Raw genomic sequence first — 20,575 nt, 5'->3', positions numbered from 1 at the left:
GGATTGAAACGGATCTCAGAACATTAGCTGTTTTAATACAAAATTAAAATTTAAAATCGTTTGCATTCCAAATTAAAGATCTTAATGAAAAAAATAAAAATGTCTTCTCGATAGTTTACTTTAAAATATTGAATCTTTTGTTGTTAGTTGCTCTTTTAACAGCACTCGAGCCAGCATAATTACCTGTTTTAATTTATCGTACTCAACGTTGGAACCTGACTTGATTCAAAAAACGTTCGCTCCATTCTGCTCTTACAAAACATTTTTTTCAAAATATTATTAGTTTCAGAGACAATCGCTTAAAATGGACGATCTTGTATACGTATGAGGAAAATAATGGGAGCCGCTTCAATGATGATTTGTACAATGAAGTCATGTAGGTTCTGTCGATTCTGCCATCCTAGACCGATTCCAGGGATTTCATGGGCCGCCCGGAAGTTGCGAATTCGTGATTGGAGAAAGAGAATAAGCTGTGTACAGGTCAGCCAGTTTTGCCCCGTCATGACAAAAGCTCAACTAATATGTTTTTATTTCCTATGCCTCGATCAGTCTTGATAACACGAAATATTCAATAATAACGTTTAAATCTTCAGTACCGAGTAGCGATGGGACTGAAACGCGTTTCGATGCCTTCGATACAATTACATTTAAAATTGATACTGTTGCATCAAACCATTCAAAATGCCGTCAAACGTTTTGAGACATACCAGGACATGCGGCTATCGTATCGATACCTATCAATCGCATAGTTTTATAACTGTATAATTACGTTAACAACTCACCTGAAATAAAAGGGGCGATTCTAATACTAATCAACCAATCTAAATGACAAACAGTATTAGTAACCTATTAAGATTAAAATCTGTTGAATTTTACATAGTCGATCGTGCTGAATTTTTTATATTAAAAGGAAACAGAGGGACGTGACAAATACAACAAAAGAAATAATACTTGACAACCTTTCTAAAAACAGGTTCAATAAGTTTGTTTAACGCTTTGAAACTTTTAAATTGCTTAGTGTGCTCGTTATAAAATATAAAAAATGATTTTGGGATACTACAGTACAATTTTATAAATCTGACAAGACGTTGATAAAGAAATAAGAGAAATTTTTAACTTTTCAAATTGAGCAGTATTTATTGTCAAATTAAAACGAAAAGCAAATTGAATATTCATTAAAATTAGTTATCCTGACATCAGAAAATGCCAACAGTAATGTAATGAATATTTTATCTGATAATATTATATGTCAAATGTATACTTAAAATATATTATATCAATTTTTTTTTAATTATATTTAAACAAATTTATTGAAATCACTTTGGATAGGTTGTGTCCAATTTATACAACTAACAAGCATCTTGTACGTTTAATAAAAATAATAATTGTACCCAAATAATGATTCTTGAAGTCAAATAATTTGCATACTTAGTATTTTTAACCCTAAAGAGAATAAATCACAAGCTCTTACGTAAAAAACCAAAGGGAGAGAGGGGTTCGTCGAGCTCACTCACGTTCACCACATTTTCGATTTGAAAATAATTTTTATTATATCTAGTTTAAGAGCAAATGATAAATTCATACGTTCAGAAACAAATAAAAAATATAATAATTTTAAAACCTACAATACTTATAGAAAAACCTTTCTAACTTGAAAAAAACATAAGTTATCTTGTTGTAGCAATTGCATTCTGCTGCTTTTTTTAAATTATTCAGTTGTTTTGTTAAACATCAATTCTAACTACACAAGAGACAATTTTGTTGAAAATATATTTTACAAAATAAATGGCATATCTTTAAGAATTTCTGACTGGTAAGCTCGATAAGCCCCACCTTTGCCTTTCTAGGGTTAACATTCTAGTAATTAATCAAAAAAAGTAATTGTTCCTACACATCGTTTGAGAACGACTTTGTCGTTAGATTGGTCCCATCACTAACAGAAAGAATCTGAAGATGTCAGTACCTTTAACCCTATCACTCTCATCTAGGCTCAAACGACTTCGTAAATCTTTGAACGAATGGCATAATTTATACGTGGAGCCACGATCATTCCCGGAGGAATCACAATGGGTGTAAGAAGTATTCGTACAGCAATTTATTTCAACAAAATAATTGTACAATATATATTCGTTTTAGAAAGAATCGTATAACTAACAGTTTTGTAGATATTCCTTGAGGTTCTTCGATAAATTGTCATGTAAACAATAGTAAAATATTAGAGATAATTAAATTCTACGCTAGAAAGTTAAATAAATTGGTTTTTATCTTGTTCAAAGAATAATTGAAAACGACAAACATAAAAATGTCTAGTTTGTTATTTCAAACCTATTTTCCCATACTTTTTATTTGCAATTTTTTAAATATTTTGTTTAATGTATTTAGGAAAACTGTGTTATTCAAACAATTATTTTCTTTAATTGAAATAATATTAAAACGATACTTGTCTTTATTAATTTGAATTTATGTTCCAAACCCGGAACAAATAATTTTTATGAATGGTCTTCTCCTTTACATTTAATCTATCGATTCGATGCAATGAAAAGCTTTTGATGAATTATTATTCCCCAGTAAATCCATTAAGAGTAATCTTCGCTTCATTTTTTATTTTCAGAAAAAGTTATTAATAAAACTAATTAAAGTAAGTACTCCACTTCGTCATTGATCCAGTGATCGACACTTTCTATTTCAATACTTCATTAATATGATTATTAGCAGCTCGATAAAAGCATTATGCTTTTTATTATTAGTGAATTATATATATTGAATTTCTTGATATCGATGATACTGTAACCGTTATGTTAGCCACGATAACGTTATAAATTCACAAATATACTTTAAATATTCTATTATAATTCAAAGTGACGAATATCTAAAAATAAGTCGATATTTGGGACTGTTGCTTGGCGTAAAATTTCAATTCGAGTTAGTCGCTGTACGAATACGCTTCACTGTAAGTTAAAGTCGAGATGCTTGTTTTTAATGACACGGGAGTACAAAATGGCTTATCAAGCGATGCTACGGTGCTCGTCTCGTAAACAATACGGCGTAAAGATACGCGAAAGATGAGAGAGTAGAATAATGTAAACAGGTAAAGAGTAAGTAAGTGTATATAGGTGGGCGGTGGTGACAATATAAAAAAAACAGGCCTATGAAAGCTCAATTGGACAACGGTACGTTATCTCTGGTAAGCTCATGACCAAAAAAAGTAAGCCGCAAGCGCTTGGTAAGTTGTAAAAGGGGTGCAAACTCGCCGGCGCTCGGTCGGTTATAAGAAAAACCAAAGGGGGAGCAGGGTGGCTGCTCCATTCTGTTTTACCTTCGGTGAGATTATCGACTGTCGCTGGCCGTCGTTCGAGGGTGACGTGTTCGCTCCCTCGGCCCGCTACTAAAATACGTTTCTGTGGTTTGACTTATGAATTTACACTTTATACCGGTGGGTGCGGGCCTGATTTAACAAGGAACACGGAAATGCACGCGAGTATGTCATGGAGAAAAGGGGGATGATTGACGGGAACGGAAACGCGATGTTCCCTGAACGCGGCTGAGACTCCGGGGGTAGTTAAAAGAGGGGTTGCTCTCGGTAAACAGGCGCCAACTCGCGCTAATTTTCTGAGACTTGGATTCGGGCACGGTACTTTCGATTTTCAAGCTTTTCTCGTTGACAGATAGCAACGCTCCATTTGTTACCATTACATTTTTCGTTGTATGTAAGTTCTACCGTATTCTGGTCATCTAATTGGGATCACATACAAAAATTTCACTTTTCTAACTACAATACTATATCATAAATGTCATAGTATTCATGAATGTAGGCGTAGTAATTAATCTATTACTATTGATAAAGTGATAATTCACGTGGATAACGAACAAGTGTCGAGCAAAAGTTTACACTTTTAACCACTTTTTAAAGGATTATTTTTATTTCGATGACATTAAAATTGTGACTGGATCCACAATTCCTTTCCATTTAATATAAATTCTATCCAAGATAAAGATCTAATCGATGGGTATCTGAGATTGTTAAGAATGTGTACAAATTATTAGATTTAGTTATTCATTACTTCGCTATTAGAGTTCGATGACCTATTTTAATTTTTCTAGAAGACTGATAAATGTTTGAAAGTTCCGAGTGGTTCTAATTGAATGACCAGGAGCCGCAGCAACTTAGTGATATCTCGTTTAGCTTCTTCTCGTGTAAGGAGAAACCTGAATCGCTGGATTTCGAAAGATCAAAAGAAACAGGGAGTTTGCATGAAACAAGTGTGTTTCTGTGACAGTCTATGAATTGTGAAATGTCAGAAAACCGGTTCGAACAAAGGCCATCCATCATCGGTAGCTTCGTCACACGAAAGCTTCCACCAGCAACCATTGGACACGCGCGGCCACTATCTGTCAACATTCGCGACACGAAACATCGCATTCGGCAACATTATCTTCTGCGTCGTTAATTGCAATTTCGCTGAAACACGCGTACATTCACGTTCGACGGTGTTGCGTGAGCAAACACGGGTAAGCACCGGAAGTCGAATCTCTGCGAAAGCAACGATCCGAGACTCTGTCACTCGACGGTTGGTCGGAGTTTCGTCGCATACGATCGAACTCGTCCCAGGGACGGGTTCGAGTTCCTGGAACGAGCGTGAAAACCTGTCGTCCTGTTTGGTCGCAGAACGAAACGGTGACACACGGAGCAAAATGCAACACCTAGGTGTAATCGAACGGCCATGAAAAAAAGTAAAAGAAACTCGCCGTTCCACAGAAAATAAGCTCGAGCTAATACGTAAAGAGGCAACCCACGAAATACCGATAACACGAAAACAGAACGTAACAACGAGCAGACAGGGGCTTGAACGACATACTTACAAACGCTGCAGGTGAGGCTGCGACACGGCGTTCTCGCTGCTTCCGGTTTCACGGCCCTCCTCGAAATCGCGTCCAAGCTAGCGGCGTGCGAGACGCTCCGCGACCGGCCCTCCGCGCCCCCCGCCGACGAGAAGTTCCCGCCCTCCCAAATCCCGGACTTCTGGGACACCTGAAACGTGAACAGAGAACCGTGTCCCGTGTACCGACAACCTACCCTTGACTCGGACTTCCGCTTCACGTGACAGTCGGCTGGGAAATATCGTTGGCATCGCCGTACGCTCCTGCCACGCACGATCGATGCCGGACGTGTTTTCGAGCGAGTGCACGCGATCAGGCTGAATTTACAGAGGATGTCGGGGAGGGTCGTTTTTGGGGTTGAGGGCACGGTTTAAGGCTAAGGCTCCTCCGTACCAGAAGATATTATGGTCTCGAAAATGCTGAGTATTATCGCGTACACGCGTATCCGACATTGCTCCGGTCCCGAAGTTCCCGAAATTCGGGCACAGTCATATCCTAGGCTTACCTTTTCTCGATTTACGTCGTTTTGCACTTGTGTTGTTTCGAGTAGTGACACGTATTTTGCTTCATTAAATATAACTGTACGACAAACTTTATCTACCTAGTAGCTTTTACTGAAGAATGAAAAATCTATCTCTTAATCTGATATGATATTGATAATATACGAAGAGTGTTCGGCCAACTCTGGGACAAATTTTGATGGAAGATTCTAGAGGCCGAAATAAGATGAAAATTAAGAATACCCATTTGTTGATGGAGGCTTCGTTAAGAAGTTATTAATGTTTAAAATTCCGCCTGTATTGAATTTTTTTCTCGAAAATGCGCAGGATTTCGGGGATATGTCTATTCACTAAAAATGATTGTAATTGATCCCCGCAACCGAAAATAATTTTTCAGAACGATTTTAAATTTATTAAATTTTTTTTTCGCCGAAAAATTTGTCCACATTCCTGAATTTTTTTCTCGAAAGTGCGTATGATTTCGGGGGTATGTGTATTCACCAAAGTGGTTGTATTTGACCCCAGAACCTAGAAATAATATTTTTAGAACGATTCGAAATTTTTTTATTTCGCCGAGAAACTTAGGCACATACCATCCTCCTTGGTCGATTTTTCTGAAAAATTCGTTTTTCATTTGTAATAAATATGTTTTACGCTGTAAGGAAATTTTGTCTAATACTTTTTTGTAAGTATCCATGAGCTCTACTTCAGGAAAAAATTTCATTGAAATATATTCACTCTTCTGGGACTTATGGCCGTTTGAAAAGTGGACTATTTTCTGAGGGTTTTTCTCACTTTACGGAGTCAAGGAGCAACTTTTCGAATATTTTTGGAATATCTACATATTCTACACTAAAATATGCGTTGTTTGCCTTTTGAAACATTAAAATCGTCCAATCCGTTCAAGAGTTATGACATTTTAAAGATTCGCATAAAGGGGAGCATTTCTGGCTTCACATTAGATTTTCGGTAAGGAATTTTTTTCTCGAAAATGCGTAGGATTTCGAGAGTATGCGTAATAGCCAAAAATGATTGTAATCAACCACTGCAGCCGAAAATAATTTTTTTAGAACGATTTGAAAAATTTTATTTTCACTGAAAACATTCAGTAGAAATTTTTTTCTCGAAAGTGGGTAGGATTACGGTCATTTAACTGTTTTACCTTAATTTGTTTTGCAATCTACATGTTGTATAAAAACACGTTTCGAACGAAAGTTGTTTGATATAAAGAGGTGCATACACGGTAACAATTAATTTGTTGCTATTTTATTTTTTTATCAAATTTTTCTGTACACAAACCTTTTGCTTTGACAGAGTTTCACTCAGAGGCGCTATAAGTGGGAACCATACTCCGCTTTTCAATATTACTAAATTTCATTATGACGGCAATATTTGTCACGTTCGCCTCGACTGGTGATTTATCACTGTGGAATTGATTCATGCAGCAATAACATTAGAAAACTTTACATGTTTGTAAATATTGAAATTGGGGCAAGCGCTGTGTAGAATTCTCATACACAAAAGTTTCACCATCCTTCATTTCTGACCTCATGCGTTTTAATAATCTTTTATTCTATATTCTATATGCCATAGACTTTCGAATAGCATGATTAAATGTTGCACATTATAGTTAAAAAAACTCAAAGTGACCTTCATATTTTGGTAAAAAAGGAAAATAGCAAAAAATTAATTGTTGCCGTGTATGCCCCTCTTTATAACAAACAACATTTTTTCATACAACATGTAGTTTACAAGAAAAATTAAGGTGAAAGAGGTGAATGACACCCCGATATAGAAATAGGAGGGTCGGTCGAGTACTTGTGAGAGAGATAAGTTGCGCATAGCCCTCTGCTGGCAAGTGTGGGGAGTTGTCGCCACAACATTATAAAGAGAACGTAACTCATATCGTATGTCATGGATTATTAACAAAATGTTAGTGAACAATTTGAATTTTTGTTGTATGAGTGTATCAGCCTCGTTGAAAACGATGCTTCAAATTAATGGTAGAATTCTATCGACAATTATTTTTTAGTATCATTAATATCATTCAAACCTTTCTGTAATATTTTTAAATTTATCTTAAAAATTTGCTTCTTCGAATGATTTTATTTATTCCATTTATTTTTATTTCATTCAACGTTATAAAATTTACAGTAAAATAGTAACTTAAAATGTAAGAAAGTGAGATAATAAAGTCGCTTCGGGAAATTGTATATGTACCTTAATTTGCATTTTCCAAGTCGAACGAGCAAAATGTTCGGTGATTTATGGACGGTAGTGTACGTGTGCATTATGTTTACCTCGACTTACGTGAGCTATTCTGAAACTAATTAGTACATAAGTTCGAAGTATAACTGTACCCGAAAGTGAGCTCGGGTCGTACCTGAGTCGGACAGGAACTATGCATATGGAAAGTATGTAAAAGCATATGATGTTTATGACTTTTTAATGGAATTTTCATCTTACTTTTTGAAATTCATTCTGTAATCCAGATTATTCTGTAGGGGAAAATTTGTTCCGGGAACAAAAATAAACGATAAGCCAACTGGCTCTTTCAGGGGAAAGAAAATTGTAAAAAAAGTGACTTGGTCGTAAAATTAGTGCGTACACGCCCGTTGCAAAGTTATGTCAGCTGTCAGTTATTGAAAATTGGCACTCTTACGTAATTTTCGACGCTAAATTGAATGGTGAAAAATGCGGGGGATGTTAAATTTTGTCGAATAGCAAAAATACTTCGCTGCGTTAAATCCAATAACAGCCAGTAAAGCAATAAAAATGGAACGAGACGCCAACGTCAATTTTCTACTTCGATCGAACGTAAAATGTTAACCTTGCATCGATCGAAATGTTATGCTTTGTTGCATGCGCGTATTACAGAATGTAGCGAATCACTACGTAGTCTTATAATGTTTGCAGTAAGAGTGCCAGATAATACAGGATGGTCCACGTAATTTGTGCTCTTCTATAATTTCCAAAATATAAAAAAGTTGCATGATTCTAAGGGGTTCACTATGTAGTACATTTGTCTTTTTTATAGGTGGAGTTTTAGAGATTTGAAGGTCAACTTTATTTTTTTAAAATGAATACTATACTTTTTGTACCAAACTGTGGAAGAATATTAAATTTTGAGTAAAACAGTATTGATCTATATTAGCGCTGTACCTAATAGCTAATGAGTACTGTTATTTTATTTCTTGAAAATTTTCTTCGCATAATATCAAACTGAAGATTTTTGTCACAGATTTCTGCAGAACAGTGAAAATTGTCAAGAAATAAAGTGAAATTACTCGTTAGTTATTAGGTTTAGGGCTAATACAGATCAACACTTTTTTACTCAGAATTTGATGTTCTTCCATATTTAAAAAAAATGAAGTTGACCTTCAAATCTTCGAAACGCCATCATCTATAAAAAAAGATAAATGCACTGCATAGTGTATCCCTTCGAGCCATGCAACTTTTTTACACAAGTTGCATAGACCACCCTGTATAACGATGGATGAAAAGAAGTAAAATGCTTGGGATAATAATGGTGAAAACGTTATCCTTAGTGTGACGTTGACACTGGCAGAAGCACATGGGAATCTTTAAAATTCGACGATTCTCGTGGGAACGGACAATTCCGGATATCTGCCGCTGATTCTATTAGCTCGGCTCGATAACGCAACCGACGTCCATTACGCTCGACCATCGGGGATGCTTGTGAAATTGAAACGGATGGAAGCAGTAAGCGCGAGGGGTGGTTTCATCCCCGATACTCTAAACGGCTATACGTGCGCTCCAATTGTATAACTTAGCTGCGCGCTATTAGATCGAGCTTTTTACGATACCATAACCTTGCATTTTACCAGAATCTCTACACCGAAAACTATCCTTAGACACGCTGGACCGAAATATTGACAATTTTACACAACATAAAACAATTTTCTTTTCGAATGCAGGGGACTGTATTCAATTTCGACAACGTTTCACTCCAAGTCAACTTGAATAATAAATCTCCATTATTGCAACACCATTTGCAATAAATACATGAAAGAAAAAAATAATAAAATTAATACGATAACGTTGCTTTCAGTCGATAAAAGTATTCCGATAGTCCAGTATGTAGAAAGAATTATAATAATAAATTTAATTTGAGATAAAGTAATGAAATTAAAAGTAAAGATCATAAAGAATGGAAAAATTCTCACGAGCAAAAATATTTCACAATCGGTTAAAGTTCGATTGAATTCGATTCGATGTTTTTTAAAAATGTTTCGTAACATTCTTTTTTCTTATAGCCATTTAGTTTTAAGTCTGTTCTTGTTACTTACGTCGCTCACCCCCTCGGGACTGGCAATCGGCGCTGTAGTGCTGGGCTGTGCAACGTTTGCGGTTACTGCAAACGCTGCACCACCATTGTTGCTCCCAGCTGGCGGAGGTGGAAGAGCGGGCGGGGGTGTACCAGTCCTTCCAGGACCCCAAGATTCCATCATTGTGGGCGAACCACATGTTAGTGGGCTGGAAAATATAGAAATCGATTCCATTAGATGCAAGCAGACGTTCGTGGTCGACCGGGTACCAAGAATAAACGATATTTCAAATGCAGTAGAATCTTTTTTACTCGAACCTCCGTTACTTTAATGCTTTACCATTTCAAGAATCTGTTATTCGAACGTTCGATTATTTAAACAGAACACGTTCTTGTAAAATATCGGTCCTCCTATTGAAACACTTTTCTATAACTGAAGAAACATATTTATGTAAATGAAACTGTAACTTTGTAGTTGTGCAATTTTTGGGCTACCATGACTTACAAGTTTATAGAGTATCTAAACCGAATTTCACAGTTTTAGTAATTTTTTATTGTACGTTTGTCTGTTTATTTCTTCATTTTGGGATAACTCAAAATGTATTGAATCTTTAATGATAACTTGCAAAGGAATTTAATATTGGTCAGACTAACAAGGAACCATCGCGAACGGTCCGGCTTCAATTTTGATGAAACTTTGTACACTTATAAAGCAGCCAAAAATAATCGACACGTATTTTTTTTTAGCTGCGGTAACTCGAGTTTAAGGGGTGAAACCACCCCTTGAAGTTTTGGCTCGAAACGGATATCTCGAAAACGGAAAGACATACAAAAAAATTGTTAATGGGCGAGGTTGATGGTTTCTTATGTACAATAACATGGTGTTAAAAAATTAAAAAAAATACAATTTGTTTATAACAAAAAAAATTTATTAACTTAATTTTTCATTTTATTGAAATTTTCATAATGACAAAAAATGACGAGCATTTTATTCCAAATCCATTGGTATGCGATTTTTTAAAATTGCCTCCTACAGTTTTGCAGATTTTGATGATTTACATCTTGCGCGCACATCCATTATGGTAGTAGCCGTTCTAACTTTGATTTTAATGAAGCACTGTAGGCTTGCACTAAATTATACAGTAACAAGTAACAAGTAACAATAACAGTAACAAGTTTCTTAACAGCAATGAAAAGATTTTTTTTTATACCCACCTATGACATTGTGGCAAAGGGGGAGCGATTTATAAATTATAAATACATACAGTGTGTATACCAGGAGATAAAGATACACTTATTCTCATGATGTACTTGCTTTAAAATACAAATTGAATAAATAAATATTGTCATTTCTGCGGCTCGCCTATCATGCAGTTTACGCACGTTATCTAAATCTTCACTGTTGTAAAAGCATTCTGTGTAATTTGTATAATAAAAATACGTGTCAAATGAGATTAGTATGTGCATCTGTATCTCTGTTGTTATTAACATTCTTTCAAATCGAGACGGTTTTTGTAATAAACATGATAAAATGGGTATATTGAAATGGAGTTTGTATTATACCTTTTGATAACGTGACATATCGTAAAGTTAATTAAATTGATTGCCCTTGTCATGTGAAAATAATATTTGTTGGTAGATAAGTGGGTGAACTTGGATATATATATATTGCAATTAGCTCTTTATAAGCGTGTAGAACATTGTTGGTTATCCATACAGCCGAGGTGCCGATTCTGGGCATTTAAACGTTGCACTTATCCAGCCAATCTTTTGTTGCATGTATCCAGCTTTTACTGTATTCGGAAAGATGGTAAATATTAATCCTATTAATGTAATAACTTTACTGTCTGCTGCGTTTGTTGAGTGGAACCAGGGACCCACGCCAATTAATAGCGCAGAAGAAAATTTAAGGGATGTATTATTCGATTTAATTGTAAGAAGTGTCGAAGACACGGCATTCCTGGTTGAACATGAAACGTGTGTTGAAATGGACGGGACGCCTATCGACCAAGAAAATCAGGATGCTGATTTGAACTGGTTGTGGGTAGATGAAGAGGAGGAAAATAGGACACCGAATATTCCAAACATATACGAACAAGACGTTGTATGTCATTCGAATAAGGAATACATCCCATTCGAATATAAAAGGAAAGCTGTGGCGTACTGGAACAGCGGGAAGTCGAAGCGATTAAAATTAGACACCGTACGTTCCAAATTCCGTCACGTGAAATCCGAAAGAATGCTTCGTAAATGGGCTTTACAAGTTGAACAGGGTGGCACAAAAAAGGAAAAGATAAAACGTATTGCAGAGTATACATTTAATAAATTTATGGAAGCTCGGCAGTTAAGAGTAATTGTGCATGAAGTAGATCTACGGCGATGGGCTTTACAAGCGAGGGACATAGAAAATTTACAAACATTTAAAGCCGGATATACTTGGCTATATACTTTTAAAAAGATGTTTAGATTAGTCTCCAGAAAAATTACCAGATTTGTAACCACAAATATGGTAAATCGAGAAGACGATATTCATTTGCAATGCAGCGCATTCGTGAATGAAGTAAAATCATATATAGCCCGAAATGAACCACACAATGTTTACAATTCCGATCAAAGTGGTTTTAATTTGGAATTACATTCAGGGCGCACTTTGGCTGAAGAAGGTATAAAAATCGTAGAAGGAGGTGTTCAATCAGTGTCATCCACCACTCATAGTTAGACCATCCAGCCAACCATTTCAGCTGATGGACAATTACTGTCACCATTATTTATTGTACTGAAAGAGAGTACAGGACATTTCGGGTCGATTGTGGAACAACATTTATTTCGCCCTGACAATGTATATCTTGTAGCTTCAAAGTCAGGCAAATTAACTACGGACCATTTCAAGACCTGGTTAAGAGAGATTTACTTCGCAAATACTGGGGCCGCAACAGTTCTAATTCTTGATTCCTGGAGTGGTCACTGTAAGAAGACGGTGAACGAAGTTACTCCCGAGGGTAAAAATGTAAAACTTTTTATAATACCAAAAGGTGGAACAAAGTATGTTCAACCACTGGATGTTTACGGTTTCCACACTTGGAAAAATTTCGTCCGCCGATTTTCCGATATAGTTCTCGTTTTAAATCACGACATTAATCTCCACGCTAGGAATAATATAATTAAACTTCAATCTCTGGTCCACAATCAATTTTCATCGCCAAGGTTCCAAAATTTTATTAAATACTCCTGGTATAAATCCGGATTTATAGATGAAAAGCCAAATGCATTCCAGAATCCTGTTGAGTACTGCTATTCTGTTGAAAATGAGCCAACATGTCATATTTGCGGTGACGTGGCAATAATTAAATGCGCATGGTGTAAGAAATCTTTATGTTTCAAACATTTTTTCGACGAGTACCACTATTGTCGGAACTATATAGAATAATTGTTATACACACTGCATATATTTATAATTTATAAATCGCTCCACCTTTGCCACGATGTCATAGGTGGGCAATAAAAATAATTAATCCTTTCGTTGCTGTTAAGAAACTTGTTACTGTTATTATTACTCGCTACTTATTACTGTATAATTTAGTGCAAGCCTACAGTGCTTCATTAAAATCAAAGTTAGAACGGCTACTACCATAATGGATGTGCGCGCAAGATGTAAATCATCAAAATCTGCAAAACTGTAGGAGGCAATTTTAAAAAATCGCATACCAATGGATTTGGAATAAAATGCTCGTCATTTTTTGTCATTATGAAAATTTCAATAAAATGAAAAATTAAGTTAATAAATTTTTTTTGTTATAAACAAATTGTATTTTTTTTAATTTTTTAACACCATGTTATTGTACATAAGAAACCATCAACCTCGCCCATTAACAATTTTTTTGTATGTCTTTCCGTTTTCGAGATATCCGTTTCGAGCCAAAACTTCAAGGGGTGGTTTCACCCCTTAAACTCGAGTTACCGCAGCTAAAAAAAAATACGTGTCGATTATTTTTGGCTGCTTTATAAGTGTACAAAGTTTCATCAAAATTGAAGCCGGACCGTTCGCGATGGTTCCTTGTAAGGATATTCCTATTCAGAAAAATTAAGGGTAATTATTTACTTTAGCGATTCCTCACCAATTTCGATGACTTTGAAATATGTTGTCAAGGTCACTGTTATGAATATTTTTTCTTTATACATGTTACCGCCGCTCGCCCTTCGTTTTCGAGATATTTGCAAAAATAATTTTATGTCTGTATTAGCCTCGGATTGAGTTGGAGATAAAATATTAAACTTTATTCTTTATTATTATTATTACTATTATCGTTATTGTTAACAGAAATTGGAAAAATGTCTGCCATTATATCAAAAAATGCAGGTACTCTTGTATTAAAATCATGATGACCAACGTCAAATAATGTATACTGTGTCAATGTAATGTCGGATAATATTAATAAAGAAAATTGAAATAGAAAATGAATGCGTGGCCGGCCGCCTTACGGCGGCCGGTATAAGAGAATCTAACCTAAACTTAATCCATTACATTAATTACTAGGTAGAATAGTTAGGCCGTGAGACGGCCGACTACTCACATCGAGTTTTTAAGCACATCCGTTATACGCACCCAATGCCGGCCATCTCGATGTATCTATAGAAATAATAAACAATCGGCGATTCAACGCTTACACACGCGCTGTCACAGTCACATACGTCTAGATAGAATTCATTGTAGTAGCAGCGATCTTTTTGAAGAAAAATCTCGGAAACTAAGACCGAGCGGCGGTTATATGTATAGAGAAAAAAATCTTCATAACAGCGACCTTGACAACATATCTCAATGTCATCGAAATTGGTGAGTAATCTCTAAAGTAAATAATTACTAAATTAAGAAACATGTGCATAAATGTAACAACACTATGAATCCAAAATTCTTTACGACGATGAGTACAATAGGTATACATTGTTAAAAAAAAGAAACACACATTTGATTTTGATAATTGTACAAGTTTAGACGAAAGAAAAATTATACCAAAAGACATGTTTCGGAACCCCTTTATAAAAAAAGCTACACGTATTATTAACTGGTAGTTGAAAACCTTTAATATAAACACTAGTAACAATAATATTACAAATTTGAAAAGAAAGAAGAAAATACGTAAAAATAAAGGTAATGGAAAACAACGCTTATATAGACACTGGATACTGCGTTGATTTTATGAATGACAATGTTTACGACATTAGCAGCAGTTCTGTATCTTTAAGTTTGTACTTGGCGCCGTTTTTAGACAACCGTTTGCACAATAATACCGCTAAGAGTCACGACTGTGTCTGTATACAGTATCTTGCTCGTATACAGGGTGAGTTCCGCAACTAGGCCAGCTTACATTCCTTGTTTGGTTAGAACAGCGTTTCTCAACCGAAGAAAACTACCCCCCCTCCCCGCCCCTCCAGAAGGAATTTTAACGCTTTCAAAAGAGAATTGGGATCACTATTCAATGATGTCGGATATCCGGCTAATAATGCACAGTCTGTAAAATCCTAGTATCTTTTTAGTTTATTGTTTCGATTAAAAAATTAATCTGAACATGTTGGCCTTTGATGTACAATTCGTGTCTAAAAAGTGGCAGAAATAGCTATTTATGCGTTGCTTCTATGTATGTGTTCATTACTGACTATTTCTACTTATATTAAAAATTTTAAACATTGATGATGGTATGGTATTATTTATTTTTCGTTGATCTTACAAGTAAACCTACCCAACTGATACTCACTGATTTGAATGAAATTTGACGTACTTATTAAACACCGAAAAATATTAAATACGTGTTTTTTTGTTTCGGCTAAATACGCTTTTTAGGGGTAGAAAGTACCCCGCAACCTCTGGAGATGGAAACGTTTGTGGCTAATTATTTCTTAAAGGTTACAGTTTCTGTAAAAAGTACTAGATCCAGAGTTGTACAGTTTAAAGTGATACACTTGATGGCGTCCTTGAAATCGTCCTTGAGGTCGATTTTCAAGGTCATTTGAAAATCATTTCGTTTATCAAAGGGAGTATTTTGCTTTTCACCCCGAGAATCGATAGAGCGTAAAATTTTACATTCATTGCCAGAGCGTTGGTGGTTTGTAAATGAAACAAGCTTCTGTAATTTAAAATTGTTTATTGATTCAACCAATTAAGGCAAGAGTAGTAATAATTCGATCAATAAAGAAATTAAAAGTTGATTATTCATTCAAATAAGGTGAGATGTGTGATCGAGATCCAGCCAGTGAAGGCGATTTCATAATTTCTTTTCACATATGTCTATGAATATAAATTCCATGGTAATTGGCATTATTCTTTATATTCATGACAATAATGAGGAATAGCTGTATCTTCTATGGCAAAAAAATGCTCCATACACAGAGAGTTAGTACACCACGCACATTTTAGAACTGCAATGTTATTGCAGATTTTGCAGACTGTACCGCAATTCTTTAAACAGAAATCGACAGGCGTTTCACATCTATCTGGTTTTTCTTGAATATATCCACTTTTCCACCAGGCATATTTAATCATGTTTTGGAATCGGGGTGACGAAAATTGAGTGTGGATTAATGATTGAATTTTGAGGATGTTATTCCTCAAATGTAGGTTAATATTATAATTGTATAAGAGAATTAAGTCCGATAATTGTTTCAGGAAGTTTTTCCACGGTCTGAATACGTAGACATCCAATGGTTGAATGAAGCCAGTTGTTCCCGCAGGAATTGTAAGGATTTTTACTTCTTTATTATCCTTGTCTATATTTTCAAATTATATTTTCATTCTGGAAAAATTATTTTCGGTTGCGGGGATCAATTACAATAATTTTTGGTGAATGGACATATCCCCGAAATCTTGCGCATTTTCGAGAAAAAAATTCAGTACGAGCGGAACTTTAAACGTTAATAACTTTTTAACGAAGCCTCCATAAACAAATTGGTATTCTTGATTTTCGTCTTATGTTGGCCTCTACTATCGCTCATTAAAATTTTTACTATAGGTAGCCGAACACCCTGTATAGTAACCTCCCCCTTTTCGAAATCTGTTAAAAAAAAATGAAAATTTCTAATATAGCATGAATGTAACGTTCAATTTACAATTAGAGTGACATTTTATGTTTTCTTATCTTTACTTCTATTCCGAAGTTACTTACAAAACTTTTTTTCTCCTTCATATTTTTTCTATAAATTTGAGCCTATTTTCCCATACCGTCTGATTGTTCCTTTTTTGGGAAAATAACGCAACAAATCAATTCTGAAGACAGATTAGAGTCATCGCATAAAATTACTGATTATAAATACAGGATGCGTTCAAGGTCCGGCAACTGCTAAATCCGGTCAGTCCGACTTATTATTTCCAAATTTAATTGACCTTGAAAATCGACTTGAAGGTCAATTTCAAGGACACCATCAAGTGCATCACTCTGAACTATACAACTCTGGATCTAGTACTTGTTTCAGAAACTGTATCCTTTAAGAAATAATTAGCCACAAACGTTTCCATCTCCAGAGGTTGAGGGGTGCTTTCTACCCCTAAAAAGCGTATTTAGCCGAAACAAAAAAACACGTATTTAATATTTTTCGGAGTTTAATAAGTATGTTAAATTTTATTCAAATCGGTGAGTATCAGTTGGGTAGTGTTACTTGTTAGTAAAAAACAGTCAAAACAAATGAGAGTCCACGAGAAGAAAGGGAAATTTTAGTAGTTTCAATTGAAAAACAAATTTATTTTTCAATATATAGCATAGCTTTTATTTTGATATATGTATATGAGAAAATGAGTTGTGACATTACATTGAAAAATAAATAAATAAATATAATATGATTACAAAAAATTTGTGTAACACGTTTAAATACGAATGAAGTGTACATTAAAAAGTTAAAAATTACGTATCCAATAATTTCTGTAAAAATACATTTCTATATTCACTTAGTTTTAATTAGTTAAAATCACTGAAGGAGTTTTCAGTACGGATTATGAAGATTCTATTGTACCATGTATCAAAAAAAAAACATGAATATATTTGTCAAAATAGTACGATTTCAAATAAGAACTGATTTAGTACTATTTAAATCGTTGATTTTTGAATAACAATATAGTTCAGACATTCGTTGAAGTTTTGAAGTTTATCGTAGAAAAATGTATTCTTGTTCGCATATCAAACGATTCGAGATTTAAAAAAAAAGAGAAAAACAAGGTAGCAGAGATTAAGACAGAAATTTATGAAAAATCGATACAACGATGCAGCGATATCCACGCAGCTCGTATCTCAAAAGTATCAGATTTATAACAAAAATATTGTACTGTCATCACAATACATTCTCAGTGTTCAATGCTTGTCGAGATAAGAATAGGAAATGTAATTTATGAAGCCCCGAAATTCTGAATCCTTTGTATAGAATGAATCACCTAACTTGACTGCCTCAAATTACTTATAAACTCTTTACTGTATGAGAAAATATTAAAAATTAAATGCATACAGTATCAAGGACGACGTGCAGTTAATAATTAGTTTTTTATTATTTTGAATTTTTACATTTTATCAAGTAATGTGAAAAATGAGAAAAAAAAATTATAATTAATCACTAAAATATTTTTCAATAAAGGTGATTAGAAAACGGAGTGTTTATTAACATGGTTACTACGAGTACAGTATCTACACATAAATTAATATTAGTTTCACCACAGATATTAATATGGTGAATCGATGGAATTCAGTAATAGTAAAAAGTGAGAAATAATCCCAATGTGTACGCAAAAAAATATTTGAACTGACAGCAATAATTCCGTAGTATATTTTGGACAAGTATTATAAGGCTAAAAGAAATTGATAGCTTCAGTATGAAACGCAAACGACAGAAATTTGTAAAAAATGCTACTAATACCTACTACACCTTGGTACAGTAATTCATAATCAATCCAAGGTCGGCCAACCCTGTAACTTTCAATTCATCGGCCGCCCGAGGATTATTAATTTATTATTCATAATTGAGCGATCAAATTTAAAAAAAACTCAAGGCGACCTTGGTGTCTCAGAAAACAAATAATATAAGTAAAAAGTCCACTAAAGGGGGTATTCTAGTGTGAACCTTTGAAAAAATCAATTTCCTTTTTTTACATTTTCTTTAAGTATATAATTGGAAAAATATATTTGCAAACCCTTATACCTGAACTTCAAAAATTATCGAAGTTATTAGGATGTTCAAAGGACATGATGGATTCAACTTTAAACGTTAATAACTTCTTAACGAAGTCTTCATCAACCAATTGGTACTCTTGATTTGCGTCTTATTTTGGACCCTAGAATCTTTAAAGATTTTCGCAGAGGTGGCCGAATACCCTGTATAAGGACAAATCGTCAACATCATCGTAGGAATTCGTCGCACATAGTTCTCGGTGGACGATTCTTCCTTGAAAAAAATCAATATTGATATATCCCTCCGCTGCACTGAAACATTCAACGACGTTCCTCGCTACAGTCTCGAAATCCCGCTTTTGTCGCGGTGTGGCCGTTGCTTTATTCAATAACATTGACCGTAACACGCCGCTGCAACCGAACGCTCGACGACGACGCCTTCGTTCCATCAAGGAAATGCATCTGGACGGGCGAATCGTCTTGTCGATAATCGAAGTCGATGGCACAGAGCAACGACGCGTGACTTTAATCCCGAAAATGGCCGGGAAAAGTGTTCCGCGATAAATCGTGGAAACCCTAAGATTATGGCAATGGTCGATACGGAACAGAGGTCAGACTTGGCGAGTGAAGTGTGTCAGTGTTAGGTCAGACTTGCCAATCGATACAGAAGCTGACGGGCCGCAACGCGATACAGAGAAACGGTCTGTGCGTGTGAACCGTAATGTAAACGGGGTTGGACTTTGTTTTGTTAACCTCCAACCGATGCACTTGTGCACCCTCCGACCATCCTTCCCCACCCCTCCTTCGAAGCGTACGAACGACCGGCCTGGTGTTTTATAGACGAGTTTCCGCGAGGAGTTTGCGAACCTCAAAGCGGAATGGACATTTCTGGGGAGCAAGTGAGAAATGGTTGCGAGGAGGCGGTTGTTTATTCCGGAATTTCCAAGTTCCTGTTTTCCACAGAAATTTCTCAACGATTTTCAAATATACGACAACTCTTTTTACGGAGATTTCAATACCTCTGTCAACCACCGAAGATTCCGATACAACATTTTATTTACGAACACTTGCCCTATTATTCAGCTTGGTTTGTTTGTAATGCACCAACGGGGTTAGGAATGATCTTCTTTTACTGATGTTAAGATCAAAACAGACCAGTAAAGAGAATTAATATTTATCGTTTCATTCAATAATTTTTTAGTTTAAATATACAGGATGTTCCACGTAACTGTCGTCACGACTTTTCACGAGTTTTCGAACACTTTTGACAGTCTGATAGACAAATTTACCAAATAAAAATTAATTAGTTTCTTCTTCTTCTTCTTTTGGTTTTCTTTTACCTCGCATCGACATCTGGGTCATTACCGACGATTAACGATGCCGCTTCTCACATTTGTATCGTTAAATTTTGTGCCATAGATTTGAGTCGCCCACGAATTTCAAGGTACCATTTATATGGTTCTTGGATGTTGGAGCCGCATCTGATCTGATGCTATAAACCTATCTTTGCTGGTCAAATTCTTTGCATTCGTATAGAATGTGGTTTGTTGTTAGTGGTATGTTTCCACAGGAGTTGCAGTTTCGTGGATCTCTTTTGTCGAGGATGTAGTCGTGTGTTATTTTTGTATGGCCACTTCTTAATCTGGACATTATAGTTTTTTCTTTATTAGTAATAAGACTGGTGTTTACTGCCATGAAGAAGTCTTGTGTGATGTTGTGTATGTTGGTTGTTTTTGTAGTTTTTCATTTTGTATTCCATTCGTCTTTTATCG

At 35.2% G+C, this 20,575-nt stretch overlaps 1 protein-coding gene across 10 annotated transcripts in view; it reads right to left on the bottom strand.

Annotated features, from left to right (window-relative positions):
* Positions 1-20,575, bottom strand: part of LOC122403096 (potassium voltage-gated channel subfamily H member 6) — a 295,338-nt gene that overhangs the window by 124,483 nt on the left and 150,280 nt on the right. For all 10 annotated transcript variants that reach the window (XM_043406413.1, XM_043406418.1, XM_043406419.1 and 7 more), the window contains 3 exons: positions 9,689-9,875; positions 4,861-5,029; positions 3,317-3,385 (listed from right to left, as the gene is read on the bottom strand). In XM_043406413.1, the coding sequence (XP_043262348.1) occupies positions 3,317-3,385; positions 4,861-5,029; positions 9,689-9,875 (425 nt within the window). The remainder of the gene's footprint in view (positions 1-3,316; positions 3,386-4,860; positions 5,030-9,688; positions 9,876-20,575) is intronic.

The sequence above is a fragment of the Colletes gigas genome, unplaced genomic scaffold, assembly GCF_013123115.1.
Source record: "Colletes gigas isolate AHSC1104 unplaced genomic scaffold, ASM1312311v1 Colletes_gigas_Sc00044, whole genome shotgun sequence".
Classification (NCBI taxonomy): Eukaryota; Metazoa; Arthropoda; class Insecta; order Hymenoptera; family Colletidae; genus Colletes; species Colletes gigas.
This window is presented reverse-complemented; position numbering and strand designations above follow the sequence as displayed.